At 37.8% G+C, this 23,434-nt stretch overlaps 1 protein-coding gene across 6 annotated transcripts in view; it reads left to right on the top strand.

The window, feature by feature from the left end:
* st18 (ST18 C2H2C-type zinc finger transcription factor) overlaps positions 1-22,060 on the top strand; it is a 53,069-nt gene extending 31,009 nt beyond the window's left edge. For 3 of the 6 annotated variants that reach the window (XM_058068392.2, XM_058068397.2, XM_058068399.2), the window contains 17 exons: positions 1,827-2,525; positions 3,786-3,920; positions 7,707-7,797; positions 7,919-8,011; positions 8,483-8,691; positions 10,050-10,252; positions 11,766-12,011; positions 13,119-13,225; positions 14,570-14,632; positions 14,829-14,897; positions 15,103-15,165; positions 17,001-17,081; positions 18,547-18,768; positions 18,837-18,925; positions 19,800-19,903; positions 20,001-20,147; positions 20,227-22,060. In XM_058068392.2, the coding sequence (XP_057924375.2) occupies positions 1,827-2,525; positions 3,786-3,920; positions 7,707-7,797; positions 7,919-8,011; positions 8,483-8,691; positions 10,050-10,252; positions 11,766-12,011; positions 13,119-13,225; positions 14,570-14,632; positions 14,829-14,897; positions 15,103-15,165; positions 17,001-17,081; positions 18,547-18,768; positions 18,837-18,925; positions 19,800-19,903; positions 20,001-20,147; positions 20,227-20,367 (2,762 nt within the window). In that variant the 3' untranslated portion in view covers positions 20,368-22,060. The remainder of the gene's footprint in view (positions 1-1,826; positions 2,526-3,785; positions 3,921-7,706; positions 7,798-7,918; positions 8,012-8,482; positions 8,692-10,049; positions 10,253-11,765; positions 12,012-13,118; positions 13,226-14,569; positions 14,633-14,828; positions 14,898-15,102; positions 15,166-17,000; positions 17,082-18,546; positions 18,769-18,836; positions 18,926-19,799; positions 19,904-20,000; positions 20,148-20,226) is intronic. The other 3 variants (XM_058068396.2, XM_058068394.2, XM_058068393.2) reach the window with 3 other exon arrangements.
* Positions 22,061-23,434: the final 1,374 nt, after the last annotated feature.

Below are 23,434 nucleotides of genomic sequence, written 5' to 3'. Positions count from 1 at the left end.
CAACCAAAAATTGATTTTTACGTTTTTTTTTGTCATCATCAAGAGGGACGGCTTTTTGAAAAATGGCTGGGTTTGAATTAGTTGAATAATAAATCAATAAATAAATACACGGTAATGTGCATTGTACTGGCGGCATGCATTTCATTCAGCCTAGTTATTGGAGCCCCATATTTTCATTTAGTTGATTTTTAAAGCTCTTTTTGTGAGGATTAATTTACATTTTGACTCATGAGTAAGTTGTCTGCTAATTCCTATGTCAGTATATCATCATCCCGACCACAAATGTGATCTGATTCCTCCCCAATATATCCCTTTCTATCTCCTCAACACCACTGAATCCTACTTTTTGCTTTGCTCTCATGCTGTCTGGCCACTTAAGAGGATAGAAAGTTAAAAAAAAAAAGCCCCATGGCCCAAAGAGACTTAACAGAGCATAAGTTTGAACTGTTTGAGAGGATCAAGAGAGATTTGGTGGAATCAGTCCAGTTGATAGCATTGCATTGTTAATCACTGACCACGACTTGAGATAAATCGCTGGTGTTAATAAGTCTTGTTTCACATGCATTTTAAGGGATAACTTCTCTGTAACCCTCTTTGTCTGTTCCCACTGACGATCAGACCGTAAAGTGCACAAGGCTGGAGTCGCTTTTGTGGTTTTCTCTGTGGGTTAAAAGGCCATGCAATTAAAATGAGCGGGGGCACACTGTGATGATGCACTACAAAATAGCTAAAATTACTGAGACACTTGTGGTCAAACATGAGTATGTTACCTTAGGCCAGGATTTCAGTTAAAAATGAATCTGACTGTGCTGTTTGCAACTGGAGTTACTGCATATGAGTACATGTTCACAGGTCTTACATAGTAAGCGACCACAGATACAAAATAGTAGTCGTGCTGACTCAACACATTTGTTTTATATTCTGTTCTGTTCCATTCTGTATAACAAACGTCAAAAAAGTCCAATGTACAGCAAACATACTGGTGTAGTACCTATACAGATACTGTAGTATAATAAATAATATACTTTATTATTTCTTATGAAAGTATAATTTCATTCATTCCTTTTCGGGGTCACAGGGGTGCTGGAGGTACACCCTGGACTGGCCGCCAGCCAATCACAGGGCAAATATAGACAAACAACCATTCACACTCACATTCATACCTATAGACAATTTGGAGTCGCCAATTAACCTAGCATGTTTTTGGAATGTGGGAGGAAACCGGAGTACCCGGAGAAAACCCACGCATGCACGGGGAGAACATGCAAACTCCACACAGAGATGGGTGGAACTGTTTTATCTTATTTTTTTATAATTTATAAATCTTTTGTGACAAAACAAAAACAAGAATGTTGTTTTTCCATATGTTTTACAACAGATGAGATATTTCTGTTTAGCTTCAATTTAAAAAACACCCATAACTAATTATTATATATTTTTGAATGATTTTCTACTACGGAACAGTAAATCCCCTATAATCTTCATCTTAAATCTTTGGTAGATAAAGGAAAGAAGAAAACAATTTAGTTGATCAATTCCGTGTTTCATGTTCAGCTCACACAGGAAAAAAAAATCATATTTCCTAAATGTTGTAAATCTGAAATGTACTTGCCAGTAATTGCTTGGGAATCAAAACATGTTTTTCTCATGATATTATTCAAAGAAAAGTGAGACAATGTAAAACCTTAAATGGATTTGTGAAGATTACAAAGATGTCAGATTGTTATCCCGGTGTTGACTGCCACAAAAGCACATGTTTGCTGTGTTAAGACTTGTAAAAAAAAAAACAAAACATGTTCGATAATGAAGGTTTCTTGTTGTTTCAGATTCAAACTTAAGTCCATTCAATGGTGTTACTGACAGAAATGATCACTGCGATTCGACGTTAAAGTCTAATGAATCGCTGGGGTGGTCCGAGGCCACGCCTGAAGCCTCGCCGCAGTGTGAGGTCAGCACCCCTGATGGCCACATGGATGAAGATGAGGAGTTCTTCAATAATGAAGCAGAAGACCAAAGTCAAGACAGGCTGAGCAGCACGTCATCTCCTCAGAGCTCCCTTATAGACAAGAGGGAGCTGGAATGGGCTTTCTCTGCCAAGATGACCGGATGCAGTCCCTCCAGAACCCCTGATGACTCTTCACTCAGGAACAGCCACGTGAAGGACGAGCCTCACCCTGAGCTGGAAGGTCTCATGGTCAGGGAAGGCCTTTTACAGGCCCAGGCGCTGAGATACAGGCTGTGCCCGACGGCGGAGGAGGACAGCGATGGCGAGTCCGAGGCAGAGAAGCATCCCCGACTGGAAGGCTGGGCGCTGGACCTCCACCAGAGAGGCCTGGATATGGACCGAGGCAGAGTCAACCTGAGTATGTTGGAGCAGGCCATTGCTCTGCAGACGGAGCAGAGACAGGCCCTGCATCACGCCTACAGGGAGATGGACCGCTTCCTCATGGAACAGATGACCAGTGAGAGGAGGCACCACAGGATGATGGACATGGACAACAGGATCAGCTACCCTGCAGGCAAAGGTCAGTTCAGACATTTACAAATAGAGGCTACATACTTTATTTATATCAATTCAGCCAATTTCACATATGCTTTTATGGGGTGCAGCAAATCAGTATACTGTATGTAGTATTTTGGAAGAACCATACATAGTGGGCAATACAGTTTAACCATGTTTTAACCACATTAACACAAATATATTACTTCTTCATTTTATAAAGTTCTAGTAATATATCAAGCTTCGTTAGATGTAAATAGTTTAATTATAATGGCTGTCTTCATATAAAAAGTGTCTGTCACATGTATTTCTGTTCAATTTAAAGTTTTCTTTTACATCACAATATTAATTTTTTTTATGAATGGGTGTATTAATTCATTAATTCATTAATTTTCTACCGCTTATCCTCACGAGGGTCGCAGGGGTGCTGGAGCCTATGCCAGCTATCTTTGTGCGAGAGGCAGGGTACACCCTGGACTGGTGGCCAGCCAATCACAGGGCACATATAGACAAACAACCATTCACACTCACATTCATACCTATGGACAATTTGGAGTTGCCAATTAACCTAGCATTTTTGGAATGTGGGAGGAAACCGGAGTACCTGAAGAAAACCCACGCATGCACGGGGAGAACATGCAAACTCCACACAGAGATGGCCGAGGATGGAATTGAACTTGGGTCTCCAGCTGTGAGGCCTGCGTGCTAACCACTTGTTCACCGTGCAGCCCGGGTGCATTAATTAAAATGTGTTATCTTGTAATACATTACTTTTATGAATAACAAGTTTTAAGAGTAATAGGAAAACTCAGACGCTGAGATCCTCTTTGTCACTCCAACATTTTGGCAACAAATGAAGTCATATACTAATATAAACAAACTAAAATAATGAAGAGAGAGACAAAAATGCAACTACTCCGAATATTGGATTGAGATAGGAATCAAGTGGATATTTAACCATGACCATAAGTCTTAAATCCTGCTAAAGTACCTCTCATGTTTGCCTCTGATTCTTCAAATGACCGTGGCTAAATGTGTAATCCTCCATGTAATCTTTCCACGGATGGGCATTAAGAAGTGAATGCTGTGTGTTGAACTAGAGCCTTAACTAAAATCACAGATTAATACATGTATTTTATGAAAAAAGAAGTGTCTGGCTTTTACATGATATTATAATATTTCAATCTCTTGGCCCGTGTACAATATAAATGCATGATTCCTATTGTACACAGAGGTTTACATTGTCTGTATGAATGTTGTAAAACATGTTTTCATGTTTCCGTAGACTCTCCGAGGACAGACAAGAGGGACATCAAGTGTCCCACTCCGGGCTGCGATGGCACGGGTCATGTGACTGGCCTGTACCCCCATCACAGAAGTTTGTCTGGGTGTCCCCACAAAGTCAGAGTACCTCCAGAGAGTAAGTGTGGAAATAGTATTACTATTGATGACTTCATGAACTGAACAATAAGTGTGTTATTGTAGCAGTCGTACAGCCTTATACTGAGAACTGTTTCAAATCATTCGGTGAGGAACTTTTATTCACTCAACTGCAGAGAATACCATGTTTTATGGAATAAAAAAATATATATTTATAAGTGGTTAGCATGTTGGCCACACAGTTAGGAGTTTTCATGTTTTCCCTGTGAATGCAGCGTTTTTCTCCAGGTCCTCAGAGTTCCTCCCACATCCAAGGTTAATTGGCGACTCCATAGGTATAAATGTGAGTGTGAATGGTTGTTTGTCTATATGTGCCCTGTGATTGGCTGGCGACCAGTCCAGGGTGTACCCCGCCTCTCGTTTGAAGTACAGATGAAGATGTGTGACTAAGGAGTGAATGAATAGTGGGTTGGGTACATTGTAAAAATACACTATATAAAATCAACTCATTAAAATAAAATTGCATATTAATTTGCAGTATAATATATCATTTAAAAATATATAGCCATCATACAGCAACAATAACATAGTGTTCATGTATTTATTCTATATTGATATTGTAATATTGTAATTATTTATTTGAGGTGCAGCATTAATTTATTCACATGTGGCGCCTATAATAGAGGAGGCCATTATTGGAGCAAATATGGTAAACCTTTCTGACAAGCTGTCAATCAGAAGTGATTGATATTACCTTTGGGAAAGGAAGACATTTTGATTCAGCTCTTGTACCGGATCTCATTGGATTGTGTATCTAATGTTGTGACTATTGAGGGTACATATTTTACACATAAAGTGTTAATTGCAGCAGTCATGTCAATCCTCTTAGCTTAAATGTTTCATTCCAACATGTGCATCACACTTTTAGCAAGTAACTTAAAGGATTTCTCTCTCTCTCTCTCGCTCGCTCTTTCTCTTATTATGTGCATTGAAGTCTTTTTTCCCCCTTGGCGATTGTTAAGACATTTCAACAAAACTCTCAACAAACATTCCGACATTAAAGCGTAATGTTACAAAAGCAACAGGAAAAGTAATTAACTTTCTGCAAAAGGGAAAAAAGGCGTATGCTCTCCGAGTGGAGGCAGTGTTTAGTGAATCAAAGGGTCGAGCTTGCTATGCCATTGGAAAAAAAAAATAGACAACTCCATGCCAACTAATTGGTGCACAGAGAGAAAAGAAGTTTCTAAGGATACAGAGCGGACCTTTGTTTTGTAGAATGTAATCAGACGCTTTTCTTAGCACTAAGTAAAGCTATTTACATTGCAGCCACTTCCCCTGCACCAAGCAGTTATGTATGTACGTTGTATCATCGCAATTGAGAACAAACAATGACGTTTGATTAGTATGACTCCTTCACACACTAGACTGCAGTACACTAGCAGACTTTTTCTTCATTTTCTATAGGTACAAATTATTTTTCCAGTACGGCTTATTCTAGCAATGCTATGCCAATATTTATTTCACAAAACCTACAAAAAAAAACCAATAATATTATAAATTAATTAATATTTATATAATATCTATATAATATTAATTTAATTTAACTAATTAATGTTATAATTTATATAAACAATTATAAATGTATTTATAATTCAAACAATACTACTGCATTTTGCTCTGGAGAAAGCACAGAAAAGCTAATAAGTCACTGATGAAATCATCACACAATTCGTCTCAACAAAAGAGGAGAAATGTGGACCTGTTCATTGTAATATATGGTTAATTTATTGTAATCTGTTTGCAAGTTCAAAATTAATAGTCAATTAAACTATTACCAGTAAGTATTTTGTGTCACCTACAATGCTATTTATTGGGACATATTTTGTCATATTTGCACAGTATGCAGTAAAATGTGCAGTTTAAGAACATAGCAAACATAGCAAACATAAATACGCACATTTATGACCAAACATAAAATCTAAGTAAATTTGAGCCTAAAAACAACACAAATAGCCGCCCAAAATGATAATTATAATTTAATTTTTATTTATTTCTGTTTTTCTTTTTTCAAATGCAATAAGTACTGTTGTCAGCTGACAATAACACGTGTATCTTTACTATGTATCTTTACTATGTTTTACTATGCCAAAGATAGTACGCCTAAAACCACATTACAAATAAGTCATATTTTTTTCTTCATGAATATGCTTGGAAAAGTCACCCATCTTCACAGTGAAGGGTGAGTTGCATCCTGCACTACGTGTTGCTAAGTGCTGGCTACGTGCAAAAATGTGGCCGACACAATTGCAGCTGCTCCTCTCATAGCGGACGACGTACTCCCCCACTCAATGGAGGCATAGCGTATGTATCTGACACTAATGCACTATGTGCGGCCAGGGCAGGCGGCTTCACTCGCTGGACACTCTGGTTCTCCCGGTCATGATAACTGTCGGTACCCTAAGACGCCAGTACGCCCATCTTACAATCGAAGTGAGTGGGCTGCACGACCCTCGTACGATGCCCACACACGTACTATGTCCCCGGGGAGTGAAACAAACGACAGCCTTACATGAAGCGCACCTAACACGCACTCACGATCTAAAAGCTACCGATTTTTGATAGAGGGTGAGTGGCACACCTGTGGGTGTCACAAATCACTTGCTCTCTAAGTAGGACACACTTGCGACCCATCTGACTACTGTACTTCCTCTACGAGCTGGCCACGGCCAATTACTGCATGTTTCCCAATATGGTTCCTGATAAGGATAAGGATTCCTGATTAGAAATGTGCATCTTTTTCCTCTCACTCTCTTTGACACTGGTCCTTTTCTCTTTTAAGACGTGCATAACAAATTTAGCTTGTTTTCTGAAGCACAACATACACAACTGCGGCAAGAACTAAGTAAAAACTTGCCCCCCAATGCTAGAAGGTCCTGAACATTAATTAATGTTGTTGCTCACACAAGTGTAATCACAAATTACCCTTTAGTTATGTCAGAATAGGTTATTCAAATCGGATTGTAGTGGCCTAGATTTTTTGCACAGAACTCTACAATGATCGCTAAACTACAATTCATATTTAATTATTCCACTAATTAGCTGGCTCTTAAAGTCATGGTGATGCATTTGGGATCCATTTTAAACACCCACTGTACATCATGTTACCAAATGTGGTTCCCGATATGGAGCTAATTTGCATATTTATTCTATCACTCTCTTTTGTCCTGGAGCACTTTTCTTTTTAGGGTGTGCATGACAAATTTAGCTTGTTTTCTAAAATAAAATATGAAAAAAATGATAAAATTGCAGCAAAATGTAAATTTGCAAGAATGCTAAACGGTATCGATGCCTGTATTGTCATTACATCCATTTTTTTGCTTATCCTCATGAGTGGTATGCTGGTATACTGCTGCCTATCCCAGCTAACTTTGGGCAAGAAGCGTGGTACACCCCGGCCTGGTTGCCAGCCAATGGGCCAATCACAGGGCGCATATAGACAAACAACCATTCCTACCTATGGACAATTTGGACTCACCAATTAACCTAACATGAATGTTTTGGGAATATGGAAGGAATTATTAAAACATCTAGCCAAGTAGTGGCCAAAACCTCTGCAAAAAACTTTGATGAGTATAATAATATACATACATGTATACAGTATATATATATATATATATATATATATATATATATATATATATATATATATATATATATATATATATATATATACACATGTATAGTTCCTGACAAAAAAGCTAATTTTAATATTTCTCTCTCTCTCTGTCTTTCTATATCTCTCTCACTCTCGTCCTTGGCCTCTCAGTCCTGGCCATGCATGAGAATGTCCTCAAATGTCCCACCCCCGGGTGCACAGGAAGAGGCCATGTCAACAGCAACCGTAGTACCCACCGGAGGTATAAAATGACAATAATAATAATAATAATAAAAGAATGTGTTTTGCTGCAGAGAGAGTGCCATTAGGAATGAGGCTCCTTGTTGGCAGATGAGCTTAAAGGTGTTTGATTCTCTTCCCAGTCTGTCGGGCTGCCCCATCGCCGCTGCGGTGAAAATCTCCAAACCTCAAGACGAGAGCCTGAAAAGCAGACAAACGCCCGATCGCTCACCAAGGTATGCCAGCTAGTGTTTAATGTGATCATGGCGGGCTGGAAAATAATTAGCATCCAAAGAGTCTGGATTTGAGTAAGAAGTGGGTGGTGGTGGTGTGTGTGTGTGTGGGGGAGGGGGGGTTCTGCAACTTCTGCAAAAAAGTGATAAAACACAATTATTGTGAGGAGTGTTTTATTTATTGAGTGATCCCTGCTGAATGCACTCGCGTTGTTGTTGGGCCTGTGAGTGAGTTCCACTCTATTAGAGATGATAAAAGAGCAGAACTCTTTGTTCCCGCTGGATTTATCATGGGCAGGATGCCCACTCCTACTATATTAATTAGTCTGGCAACCTGGCTGCGCATCGACAACATCAAATCCCAGACTATGTGTACAAAAAAAACAGGCCGGAATGCTTTCCAAAACAATCCTTGACTATGTCATTCGAGCCGGGCCGTCCATTTTTCCTGACTTGTTCTGTGTGCCTTTACAGAGCCATAGGCCTGGTGAAGAAATTCGACATGACCCAGCTAAACTACCGCCTCGCTCATCCGGTAGCTGCCTTGCAGAGCAGCCTGACAAAGGACATGGACAAGTACAGCAGGATCCGCTTTGATTATGCCAGCTTTGATGCACAGGTCTTTGGGAAGCAGCCTCTGAATGGGAGCAGCCACAAGCAGGAAGTGGCACTCTATCCTGACTGTAGGTCAAAAAGCTCATTACTTTCTAATGAGTAAAATACATGAGCTGTGTCCAAGATCCCGCATTTACCAAGATAATAATGCTCACTTTTGGTCATAATGCAATATAGAGTCAGATGTCGACATTTTGCTTGATGGTGGCCATATTGTTCAAGCAATCCTGCTCAAATTTTACTGACATTTGTTTGTCAGTCGATTATACGTCGTACCAAATTTGGTGGTGATACAGCGAAATTTACAATCCCGGGAAAATACCTGTAAATATTTTTCATTCATCCAGGTTATTGCATTCTCATGGCATAATCACCTTGTTTGCAGATGGGTCCATGGCCGTCATTACATTTGAACGGGTTGCTAACGAAGGTCATACCACCCAAACGATCATCATTGACGGGCAGAGGCCCCACTCCATCTTAGTGATCAGCATTTGACACTTTGATGAATAAGGTTGGATCTTAAACCAGGCTCCAGGTTTTCCAAGACAACCCAGTCCAGTTCCAAGTTTGAACAATGTGTTAAACTGTGTTTTATGTGGCGCATGTTCACATTTTGCACATTTAAACCTGTAAATGACCATCCCTCCCCCCCCCCCACTTACTGTACATATTTGAAAATCCTGAAGATTTCTTTGCATAATCCATTTGTACTTGCAGTGTTTATAATGCAAGGTTATATAATATAATATAATATAATATAATATAATATAATATAATATAATATAATATAATATAATATAATATAATATAATATAATATAATATAATATAATATAATATAATATAATATAATATAATATAATATAATATAATATAATATAATATAATATAATATAATATAATATATAATATAATATAATATAATATAATATAATATAATATAATATAATATAATATAATATAATATAATATAATATAATATAATATAATATAATATAATATAATATAATATAATATAATATAATATAATATAATATAATATAATATAATATAATATAATATAATATAATATAATATATATAATATAATATAATATAATATAATATATATTATTAATTATATTATAAATATAATATGTTATATATATTATATTATAATGCAGGTAATATTTTGCCTCTGTCACAATTCTAGAAAATTCTGCAAACTAAAGCCACCATAATACACAATAATACCTCAAAACTGAGCATTATCTTTGTAAAGTCGGATTTGTTGTTTTTTTTGTACCTAAAGTTGTGTTTTTTGCAGCTGCTTGTTAACAAAAAACACATTATAGCATTTTTTCCCTTCTAATGTCTTATTATTACATTTGATTGGAACACCTGGTCTTCATGTCTGAATTATTCACCATCTATTTTTTTTTTTAGCACCTCAGCAGTATCCTGGATTCCTTGCCGCTCCAGGTGGCCGCTTGCCCACCTCTGGTCAGCACAGCCCACCAAGTCATTTGAAAAAAGAAGACGGCCTCCAAGTCGCCACCACTGCCACTGCCGCCATCCTTAACCTCTCCACTCGCTACCGGGAGAGTGGCGAATGTGTGGCCGTCCGGCCTTTGGCAACCTCTACAAAGGTAATCAAATCAGACCACTTGGAAAGGTATTTAATGTGCTCATTTTTAAAGCAACTCTGATTTGTGTATAAAAAGGGAAGACTTCAAAAGAGAGATTTTTTTTTTTGGCAAAGAGTGGCTCGGTGCGACCAAAAGGAAGGTTTTCTACGTGTGAAGCTTTAATGTACACACATGAAAAATGGGTGTAATGGTATCAAAAGGAGAAGCAGACTTTGGTTGCATCTTACAGCCACTCATACCGTCTTTAAACATGTGGTATTTGGACGTCAGCTGGCATCTAAAATGTTGAACTGTTGTCAAAAAGTGCATCCTGCGTGCTGCAGATGGCAGAGAACGTTTATTAGCTAAATGATCCAGCAGAGGCCTTGTGTGTCTGTCTGCACCGAGCAGTCGTCAACACATCTCCAAAAGTTGCATTCGCACACTTTGCTCCAAGTAGCCCATGGCGGTTGCGTAACGTTTGTCACATTCTGCATCTTCCATACTGTGTAAGATGATTCAAGGTTTGTGCACACCTACACCGCACACATACTTGCCCCCCCCCCCCCTCCCCCCGTTCCCCCCAGCCTGCTGAGCTGAGAACGTGGCCCACTACCAGGTAACGGCCCACTGATTGAAATGAATAAAACAGTGTTAGCAAGTTGATCATCTGTTCGCATTTACAGCTTAGTTGTCTGTCTGGAGATGCACAAAATAAAGAACAGCTTTCCTGTCTGCTGGGGGAGGGGGTGGCGACGATGAGCAGCCATATTTAGAGTGTTATATGCTTCAACATTGCTGCATATGTACGGTACATTGTGGAATATGGTATGCTGCAAAAAAGCTTTTATTGCTTAAATACAACATGACTTCATTTGTTTATATATCAGACATTTAAATTACTTGAAATATCTAATACAAACACGCACAGGTGAAAATAACATTTTAGCAGAATAACATTTTATTTATTCTCATAAACCTTTGCACAAAACCAAAGCATTTTAGTAAAACTAATTTAAGTCATTGAACAAACAAAACTGTCAGAGGGGAAACTTCCTGTATGTCACATTAAAGCCTTTTAATTTTTTTGGCTTTAATAATGCTGACCTAGAAGTAGTAGCATACCCCCCTGACACCCCCTCTCTGCTGCCAACTTGGTTGTATGTCCTAGAAAACACATGACACAGCTGTCACTGTAAAAACTACACACAAGTGATTATTTTTCTCTCTGTGTGTGCGTGTGTGTGTTTTCAGTAGAATTAACGCTGGCTTACTTTGTCACTTTGTCTGGCTTGGAATGTGTGTGTATTATTTAAATACTTTGTTGTTGCTTGAATTTGAAGGTGTTTACAGAAGAGTTGTGTTTAGCATATTGCTGCTGTCACATGATCTGTAATGCATTATTTACATGACCTTGTTTGCCATGACTATAGCATCTATTGAAAGCCCCAAAGGCCCATTTAGCTGATGTTTTATTGTTTGTTTAACACTGATGCATTGATTCAGTGATGACTGACACCCCCTTTGCCTCCAGGACATGCACATAGAGGTGGATGAAAACGGCACCCTGGACCTGAGTATGAAGAAAAATAAAGAAAACTCAAAAGCCCACACAAAGACACCTTCAGACGAGGCGCCCCCATCTTTGGAGTCTGCCGTGGTCAAAGGGGGAAGAGTGCTGATCAGCCCTGCCTTCTCCCATCCGCTGTGTGAGAGGGACAGCTGGGACAGCCCCATCCCCGTCAACTTCAGCAAAGCGCACGTTTTACACGAGAATGAGGTACATAACCAAAAAAACTAAACAGGAACTAACTTTATTTACATTTCAGCCATCATATCAAACCATGGACAACTGTCATCTAAAAAAAAAAGATTATAACTTTTTCATATTATTAGTACCAGCATTTCTGCTTTTTATGTTTATTTCCAATTGTTGCTGTTTTGGGAAGATTTTTTTTTGTTCAATTAAATTTCTTCCATTTGCAGCAGGACATTTTGTACCCTCTGACCTATACTCTAACTGGACCATTAGGGACACTTGCACAAATGCCATGCCTCAATTAAACATTAAAGAAGAGAAAATTATATTAAATCATATTTAATATTTATTACAATGCAGGATTGTTGTTAATTTGTCCAAAAACATTAACTATATATATGTGTGTGTGTGATACATTTATGTGATATGCTCATTTTTATTAATAGACACCTTACTCCTTATAGATACCTGGTACTTCCTGCAGTTGAGTTTTTTTATTATTATTATTTTTTTATTTTAGCCGAGAGCAGTTTAACTATACCTTAATGATATCTCATGTTTAAAAATCCCAAACATTTGTATGATTTTGTTTTCGTACCACATAAATCCATTCACTCATCCATAGTCTAGCCTTCTAAGTCAGCAAAAAAACAACAACAAAAAAGATGCAATAAAGATAGTAGTGCCAGTAGGAACAAAGCAATGAAAGAGCTTCCCCTAAACTTCCTCAATGCTCATTGGCCTGAATGTTTCTTAATCTGGGTTTTATTTTCTGTTAATTTCACAGGTGGCATTCATTTGTTGTTGATATGAGGGGGTTAGCACATGTGACCCGCTTTCTATAACATCTGGTGACTCTTGTCTGGAGAGAGAAAAAGAGGAAATCCATACGTCATAGCTGCACATCATCACATAAATACCATGCGGATTAAGTCTGACTTTAAATGGATGTATGCTTTACTACTGTATAAGTATCCTTAAGCGTAATCCCTTTGCTTTGCACTATAACCCCGGGGTTTGTCCTTTAAGAGTATTACTCTGCAAACTTTCATTAATTAGTGACTTTTAGGTCAGCGCGGCTTGTCGGCAGACATTTTGGATATCATTTTGTCTTGCGTTTCTTTTAAGCAGGAGGATTTTGATCAGGTCAGCATGGAGGACTATCAAGGCGAGGCAGGCATGATGAGCTCCAAGGCCAAGATGCTGCTGCGGGATTCAAAGAAAGAGCTTTTGAGGTACATGGATCATGACGACATATTACATAGGGCAAAGGTGCATTCCCATGCTTTGAATATTATAGCAAATGGGATGGGAGGGTCATGCTTGCTGAATGTTTTGAACTCCTGTTTCCAATACAGTGTTGTATGGAGTGGAATAATGCTTCCCAACTTCCCATAGCAACTGAAACAACAGCGCTTCTGCTGGTTGACTCGTAGTACTCGTTCAAGGTCCCAAATTTCCCACACTTGGTGCTCAAGGGACGCATATTACTGTTAGAACATGATTAAAAAGTCATACAGTGCATACTCATGCAACCAATAAATATTTCATTAGTTTCTTTTTTAATAGAATTATAGAGGTCATAGGTCATATTATTTATCATAGTCATGTTGTCATTTCATTTTTATAAAAACCTGCTACAGTGGGACCGTAGTTAGCGTCATTCATTCGTTCCAGAAGGTCCGACTCTAACCAAGATGTCATTTTTGACGTGACTGTTTGCAAAGACACAATGTGGCAGCGCGAGCAACACCTTCCTCTTCAACACCATCTTTCTGCCTTGCCTTGAGTTATTTCTTGAATTCTATAGTTTCACACCTTAATAACCCAAACGTGGAGCCAAAGAAAGTTGCAAGTGCCAGCGTTTTGATAAAGAAGGTGAGAAATACTAGTGAATTCAGGATGTTTTACAATTGTAAAACTATAATTGTAAATCTTTAAAAATGTGTTAACATTTTTGAGAGTCCGCCGCTGATGAAAAAACATAGTTAACCTCCCCTTGCAGTTGCCATTTTGTGAGCAAGCTAAGATGTTAACAGGATGTTTTGTGCTAAAATAATACAGTTGGACTCATGCGGTATCTTAATAACATAAGACGTGTGAGATTGTCCACAAACGGAGGCAACATTTTCTGCTGTAACCAAAAAACATGCTAACTGGGGCGGACACTAACCAAGGTTCCACTGTATTATACTGTAAGTGAGCTATATGACAATGGTCTTGTGCATCACTGGTATGTCTGCAGGTTCATGCGGAGAGAAAATGTGTCAAAAGTGAGTTTTGCCTCCCGTAAAAAAGTAAAATAAAGAAATCTCTCGTAGTTGGAGTGCATGCTCTGCAGAGGATCCTCTTTAGTTTTTTTTTTTTTTACCCTCACTGACACTAGCAGACATCATTAAACCAACATGATGCCTTTCTTACTAAACGTCTACTAACTCTACCTCCTCCTCCCTGTCTGTTAATGCCCATGGGAAGCTCCTCCTCCTGGTCTAGTGAGGGGCTGAGCTGGAGGTGGGGGGCGGCAGGTCTGTGGGAAGTGGCGTAATCTGTGTATTAAAATGTTTTGTGCCCTCCCGCAGCTGTCCGACCCCGGGCTGTGACGGCAGCGGCCACGTGACGGGGAATTATGCATCACATCGGAGGTACTGTAATTAATTACTCTCTCGCTCTCTCATTAGCATCAGCCTGCAGATAGGATGTGACTTTGCATTGTAGGGATTAAAAAAAACACACACACATATTTTCTTAAAGAAAATAAAAAAAAGATGATGTTATTATTCAGCAGTGTGATCAAAGAGTGCATTGTGATGACTGTTTGTGGTTTATCCCCTTCCTCAGTGTGTCTGGATGTCCGCTGGCTGACAAGACACTCAAATCACTGATGGCAGCCAACTCTCAGGAACTAAAGTACGTATTTAAAACCAGCAATTTTTTTTTCTTCTTCGAGGATTTTACACTCAGGCCTTCCCCTCCTTCTTGCCTCTCTAGGATGCATATTTCTACCTACTTAGCAGGAAGTTTTGGCATTTGCACCAATTGCTATTTGCATGTAAAAAGCACCTGATCACCTCATCATCATCATCACCTCTCCTCGTGTCTCTCCATCGTGCAGGTGCCCAACACCTGGTTGTGATGGATCTGGACATGTGACTGGGAACTATGCATCGCACAGAAGGTAGCAATGGGTGAGGGGTGGTAGTGGTGGGAACATTCATGGCAGCTGTGAAATACATTTGTCAGATGCATGACATTCAAGCAGATGGCAAAAGTCTCACTTTATGCTGCAAACATGCTGTACTTTTTGATTTCTTGTTTGTTTTTTTAATTGATTTAGCTGGCTGACAATTTGTGTAACCAATGAGTTTTAGAGACGCAGGGAAGAGAAGAATGGTGTGAAAAAAGATGAAAGTTAGGAGAGTTGCCTTGTTTGTTTTTGAGAAACAAATTGCAATGTTAGAAGAATTACGTAATTATTTCTCCCATTTGGTGATATTGCTGTGCATGTACACTGACTAATTCTATTTGCCTTTTTTTGTGAAAAAAAATGTGTTATTCGAACCATAAACCTCAAAACCTCTTTTTCTCCTGTGTAATACTACAACTTTATTTTCTTCAAACTAGTCTCTTCTTGTAATACTGTTATTCTGTTATACGTTTTTTCTTGTGATATTTACACTTTATCCGTGTAATTTTACCACTGTATTCTCCAAAAAAAATTGACCTTTTTAGCATGGAATTCCAACATACCTAGTGATATATTGACTTTATTCTTATGAAATGTTCTTTTTTTCCTCTTAATATTTTGACATTATTCTTATCAAATTTACTTCATTCTCAAAGAATTCAATTTTTAGCATAAAATTCCATTAATTCATTCATTTTCTGCCCCTTATTCTCACGAGGGTCGCGGGCATGCTGGAGCTTATCCCAGCTGTCTTCAGGCGAGGGGCGGGGTACACCCTGGACTGGTCGCCAGCCAATCACAGGGCACATATAGACAAACAACCATTCACACTCACATTCATACCTATGGACAATTTGGAGTCGCCAATTAACCTAGCATGTTTTTGGAATGTGGGAGGAAACCGGAGTACCCGGAGAAAACCCACGCATGCACGGGGAGAACATGCAAACTCCACACCGAGATGCCCGAGTGAGGAATCGAACCGGGTCTCCTAGCTGTGTGGCCTGTGTGCTAACCACTTGATCACCGTGCAGCTTTTTCACATCATATAATGGCTTTACTGTCTTAAAATTTTGATTTTCCCCTCAAAGTAATAGTCTTATTTTAGCATTTAATATTGATATTGTTAGAAACATATTTATTTATGTATTATTGTAATATTGTATATTTTTTAATGTTTAGTTCTGTAATATCACATCACAAAATGTCATCTTTTCTTCTCATATGATGACTTTATTTTCTTAAAATTTTCTTAAAATTCAATACAAGAATATTTTCAAGATATTTAAAATGATGAATGTTTTCAAGAAATATACTTCTCTAATAATTACAGTATGCCTTTTATGTTAATATTATGGCACTCTTTTTGGGTAAAATGTTTACTTTTTCTTGTAGTATTCTGACATTATTATATAGTAAATTTAGGGCTTTATTCTTGTCATTTTTACTGGCAATATTATGACTTTATTCAGTTTTTCTAGCATAAAATTCCATTTTTATTCTTGTAATGATTACTATTTTTTGCTAGTTTTTTCATAATCTGATTTTTTCCATCTCTTTATATTATACAGTATATTTTGCCAAGTAATAGTCTTATGATGCCATTAGGATGTCTTTTCTCTGGTAAAATCGGTCCTACTATTTCCCTGATATTTCCCTGATATTTCCCTGATATTTCCCTGATATTTCCCTGATATTTCCCTGATACTTCTATATCATCTCAGGTTGTGTACCACTTGTGTTTGATTGGTTAACAATCGAAAAGCGGTGTGATTGTTTGCTCTTTGTAAAAAGACTGAAATGTTTTCTGTGCTTTTCCCTTGAAGCCTGTCAGGATGTCCACGTGCCAGAAAAGGAGGCTTGAAGCTCACCCCAAGCAAGGAGGACAAAGATGAGCAAGAGCTTAAGTAAGAACGTTCTCCTCCTCCTGCGCTCCATTTCCTGTTATTTCACTTGCTTTCAGGACAATTTCAACAAAAGAGAAAAAGAAAATTGCGACAATTTGTCACGCTTTGTATGCCTGCAGCGTTTTAGCTGGAGGCCATCAAGTTAAACAAAGAAAATGGTAAGCTTGTGTGCTTACATTAGTGAATTATTTTCCAAGGATTAGCACTGTGTTTTGTGGGATTTTGTGTATTTTTTTTTTTACAAAAAATATCAAGCTTATCACTCTGCACTGAGTGCTTTCTTTATAATTATATGAAGATACGTTACCCACAGCTTAATCATCACACTGTGGGAAATCAAATATATATAATGTAATTGATTTGCTGTTTAAATCCCAAGTGTGACATACTGTATGAGCCTTTGTTGACTTGTACATCTGGACACTGATTTTTCTTTTTAATTACTAATGCAAGGGCACAAGCTTATAGGCATTACACTGCTATGGATCTCATACACATTAAGAGAGGAAAGTGAAGAGGGGAGTGGGGTGGGGGGAGGGGGGTTGCACAAGCAAATGTCCCTAGATTATAGTAAACAGTGGCCCATATGGCATGTCTCTATTGTCCCTTCTACCTGTGCTGGATGGACGTGATGTTTCCTCCTCCTCCCCCTATTAAGTGGCAGCGGGATGCGGACATGCTGCTTTTTGCAGCAGCCATTTGTATCATCTCAGCCCACCTTTCACCTTTATCAATAAGGGAAAGGGCACACTACCCCCAAAATGACATTCTTTGGCATGAGGGGATGCATGACAATTACGTGTAATTTGTGTCACTCCATTACTGACCCGCACATCCAACATAAAAACACACAAAGCATAGACAGGCCAGGAAATGCAACTCTTGATGAGGAAATTCATGTTTGCAGCAGCCAGCGTTCCATTAAAGTTCACCGTGGATTAGTAACTTACAGTTAATGCGATTATTTGAGTCCATTTCTAGTTTTGGCCACTTCGTTTTTAATCAGCATTTGGCTGGATTAATCAACTTAATGGTCAACAAATCTTCCGGTCCAGTTATTGAAAGAGATTGTTTTAATGATCAACCTCACATAGTACATAGGAATATGTTTTTGTTACACTTCAACGATAAAAGTGCTTGTTATTTTCTCTACTGTACTCCAACAGAACTCTCTGTATGTACACTTAGTGGCCACAACATTAGGTACACCTGAACAATATGATGAAATTCAATACAAGAGCTTCTATTTAGAAGTTATGAAGGTTTTTTTGCAGTTTCAGAATCATACTGAAATGTGTTTCTAATATTTTGACCGTCCCTACTATAGTAGAAACAACAAACTACAGCCAGACTAATATGAATGATAATAAATGTATTGTAATACTTTTTGCAAGCATTCAGTGTCCACTTTAATATTTCCTGTGAAATGTTTTTGTAACGTGCAACGTCCGTGTCTCCCTGCCAGGTGTCCTGTGTTTGGCTGTGAGGGACAGGGCCATATATCGGGGAAGTACACGTCCCACCGCAGTGCGGGCAGTTGTCCGCTGGCTGCCAAAAGACAGAAGGAGTCATCCATCAATGGCCTGGCCTTTGCTTGGAAGAGCAACAAGCAGGAGCTGCCTCACTGTCCTCTGCCCGGATGCAACGGCCTCGGACACGCCAACAATGTATTTGCAACGCATAGAAGGTCAGCTGATCCTTTCACCGTACTTTGCTCATATTCTAGTTCCTAATCTGTCTTTTTTTATACGCTAGTTTGTCAGGATGCCCGCTGAATGCACAAAGTATCAAGAAAAAGCACACGGAGGAGGAGATGATGACCATTAAACTAAAGGCCAGCAGTGGTAAGTGAGGCCACATTAGGTGCATCGGGCACAATCTATCTTTGTATTTCTTTCAAAAAGATGCAATAACTGAAAATGGCAAATTATTATTGTGTTTTTTTATTTTGCTTTTCTTTCTTTGATGTGACAAACATGAGACAGCACACAAACTACAACCTCCAGAAGACAAATTAGGCACTTTGGCATGGCACAAGTTTGATGTTAATATATTGTGGAGGTGTACCTAATGAAGTGACTAGTGAGTGGAAATACCACGGGTGTCCAAAGTGGAGCCGGGTAACCATTTGTGGCAAATTGAAGAATAAAAAAATGGAAGAAATACGTCACAAAGAAATAATCTAAAGACTAAAAGCAGAATTATTAATAAAAATAATGATTAACACAAGGCTTTATCTTTAAATATTGACTGTGGTACCTCAGTTTTTGTAATTTTGGTGGGGAAAAAAAAGAATGACATGAAAATTGAGGTGTAGAAAAACCGAGGTTTGAATGTATAGTGCCTTTTTATCATAACAATATGTCTTTATTCTCACAAAATGATGTTTAAAATATAAAATTCCAATTGTTTTCTTGTAATATTTACTATTTTATACTCATAAAAATTTATTTACTCACAATATAATTATAATAATTATAATATAATATAATAATTTTCCTGAAATTAAAATTTTCCGTCAAGAAATATTTTGCCTGGAGTGTTGTGTGATGTTTTTCTGGTAAAATAAAATGTCATTTTTTTTCCTGTAATATTTCCAAATTTTTCCTTATTTTTTTCCATGTGCATCCCTAATACTTGTGTGTGTATAATAAATCAATCAGTAATTATCATCGTCATTTGAAATGATTATGTATGAAAATGCCTGACTTTCCCCAGGCATCGATAACAAAGAAGAAAGTCACCAACTGGATCAGGATATCCAAGACCTGAACGAATCCAACATGAAGATAGAAGCCGACATGATGCAGCTGCAAACACAGGTAAGGATCAACTCTGCCGTACCAAAAAAGAACACAAAAGCCGGGAGCTTCCTGTCTTCTCCATTTGACTCTTTTGTTTATCTTTTCCACCCGAAAGCAGATCTCGTCTATGGAATGTAACCTGAAGACAATTGAGGAGGAGAACAAGATGATGGAGCGGCACAACGACGGCCTTCTGAAGGAGCTCGCTCGCCTTAGCCAAGCCCTGATTAGCAGCCTCACTGACATCCAGCTGCCTCAGATGGTACAGTAAGCATTCTGCTATCTACTGCACTCAAATCGTTGCTTTGATTGGTCACTAATACTCCCTGTTTTAATTCCAGGGGCCCATCGGCGAGCACAATTTCGAAGCCTACGTGAACACACTGACTGATATGTACAACAACTCAGAGCACGAGTATTCACCGGAGTGCAAGGTCCTCTTGGATAATATCAAGAAGGCCATCAAGGGTATTCATGTTTGATCTTTGGTATCAATCTTCAGCACCGTTTCCCAGAGGAGTGCATCTCAAAGCATGTGGAACATTTTATGGCGGACCTGACATATTTGTCTTGATCCTGGTGAGATGTACACTCTTGCACTTAATTATTATTTGTTTTTGCTTGATTTGAATCCTTATGTGTTCATGTCATTCCTCTATGACGGCTATTTATTAATGCTATATTTGTCCATTGTTGTATTTATTATTATTTCATCCGTTTGTATTTATTTCTAGAGTTGTAAATTATTGATAAGTCCAAAAAGAAAAAAAACTAAACGAATTGTGTTTTTATTCTTATTCTGCACAGCACATTCCAATTTATGATGGCGCACTATCGTCATCTAGTGTCGATAAACGCGCATAGCAGTTACCTGGCCCTTAAAAGTCAAACTACGCCAAAACGTTCATATTTTTATGATCTAGCATTTATTATTTATTATTATTTATTTCAATCTGAATGTATTCTATATTCATTTCAAAATAACCCTAATGCAATGTCACTCTAATGATTTTTTTTAAACTAATAGCAAAAATGCAACAGAATCCATTTTTTTCATTTTTCAAATAGTTATTAAACTGCCTTCTGTGCACACACACACACACACACACACATGCGTGGTGTGCATGTCGTATGTGCCTAAATGTATATGAATCCATAAGAAAAAAAAGTAATACTCTACAACAGTACTATGTTTTGTTTGTGGTAGGACAGTATTATGTGGATGGTGTCTAATTTCTATACAACATATACAGTACAATTATTTTCATATATAGGAGCTCATGTTTCTGATGACTGTTTTTTTTTTTAAATATTGAGTAGCTCATCAGGCTGGAAAGATTTTATTTTCTCTTTTTGTTGCAAACATTGTGAGGTTAAAAAGGGAAGGGAGTTAAAATACACACATAAATAGACTCCTGTTTATCTTTGAAGTGTTTAAAAAGCCTTAAAACACTCCAAGCAGTCTCACTTATTTAACGTTTTCAATATTCTTGTATCACATGAGGCAAATTTGAATACTAACTGTAAAAAAATAATCAAATTAAAAGGTACAGAATTAGCTAACAATCAAAGACTTGAATGATAAAGGTGTTATTTGCACTTTTGTTTCATCCCACTGCTCTTGTTATAAGCACACCACATGACCTTTGATGCTAACCCTTCATATATATCCCATTTTATTTCCCACATGTAGCCAAGCGTAAAGACAACAGCAAGAGCCAAATTATTCAACCCCTATTTTATTCCCAAATCTATTCCTAAAAACAACTGAATGACATGCTTTTTAATGCAATCTTTATTTATAGTTTTATATTGAATTCTTGCCACATACACACACACACACACACACACACACACACGCACGCACACACACATTGTTTGCTCAGGAAGTTCTGTGAATAATATATTTTTTTCCTTCCCCCGCCACTGTTAGAATTTGATGTTTTGTAATGTGAATGCTTCTTTTTGTGGACCAATATTATTAGTATGATAATATGAGATTGTATTGTATTTTATTCTTTTATTTTCATTCTGACATAATGCTTTGGATTTTCAGTTGAAGTAGTTTGTACATTCAAAAATTCCTATTACTTTTACGATTTCCTAATAAAAAAAATCAAGATATGCGCTGTGTTGTACAGTTTGTGTATGGTAGAAATAAACTTTTCAAATGGGTAGCTTTTTATGTGTCTTTTCATTACTTTGTAAAGTAGCACCATCCAGTGGCCAAAAGGCGAATTACACTCGAAAGTGGGTGGTCACTAATGGATGCTGCTAATTGAATAGCAATGCACCACAGGAGCACGTGCCTGCTGTGACTAAAGCCTCGAGCAGCTCAAATCATTCGGCTGACAGTTTCGCCCGGAATTACAGTGAATCTGCATACTCATTGTCAACATGGCAGGTGAATCGAATTAATGTCATCTTTCTTGAAGTCACATGACAGGCTGATACGTCACACGCCTTTTAGTGACATCCCTGAGACTTGAGGCAGTGTTTGGAATATCTTCATTTAACCAAGCATGTTTGCATATATGAAATGTTATTACACTTATGTTCATGCTAGCTGGTGCTGGTAAGCCAACTGTTCCATTTTTCACTTTTCCAGTACATGGCATGACAGAAATCTGACTCTTTTACATGATAAGTGACTTTCTGGACATAATAGGGAACCTTGCAATATTCATAAAATCATCAAATGCTCAAAATATGTTGCCTAATAATTGAGCACATGCTGTAAGGTAATCAACCTGAATGGTTTGTACCCCTGTTTGAATACATCTGTGCTAAAACAATTAAGGAGTAAAAAGATTCTTCACCTTAATGGGACAACCTGCAGGCAGACATTTTGGCCACAAAGCAGCATTAAGTCTACCAAATGATGAAAAATGTGCCTTTAGACCATAAACACAAATCACCTTAATGGGCTTAAAAATCCATGGAGCTGACTCTTGATTTTCTCTGTGGAATATATGCGACATTTCCCACAGGAAATCATGTAAGGTGAGTAGTCTGTTCCAAAGTCAAACTGTGTCCATCACAAAACCTTAGTTTGGATAGGATTGGGGCGGATCAATACCAAGTTCATGCAGGGCCAGGATTTCTGATACTGATACTTTGTATTTTAACAGATGAATTAACAGATTTTTCATTTAAATTTGTAAATTTGATTTATTTGATTTATTTTTTTATTATATTTATTTGGGCAAATACTAAACACCACAGTGCATCTCCCACACCAATCAAAATACATTCTCCATTATTTACATCTGTATTCAGCTATCTGATCACAAGCCCAAAAGGAGTAGGCTGAAGCAAAAGCTTATAAATGCCTAGCCCTTTTTGCAAGATATAATCATGTTCATGCCACTGTCTTGTTTTCCCCTATTATTATTACCATTGTAATATTATTATTGTTATCATCATTATCATTATTATCATTATTTTTCTAATCTTTATCATTATTACCATCATTATAATCATCGTTAATATTACCATTTTCATCATTATAGTTAAAATGTTTTGGATTTTTTTATTTCAGGAAAACAA

The sequence above is a fragment of the Doryrhamphus excisus genome, linkage group LG6, assembly GCF_037039965.1.
Source record: "Doryrhamphus excisus strain RoL-2023G ecotype Guam linkage group LG6, RoL_Dexc_Guam_v1.1, whole genome shotgun sequence".
Taxonomy (NCBI): domain Eukaryota; kingdom Metazoa; phylum Chordata; class Actinopteri; order Syngnathiformes; family Syngnathidae; genus Doryrhamphus; species Doryrhamphus excisus.
This window is presented reverse-complemented; position numbering and strand designations above follow the sequence as displayed.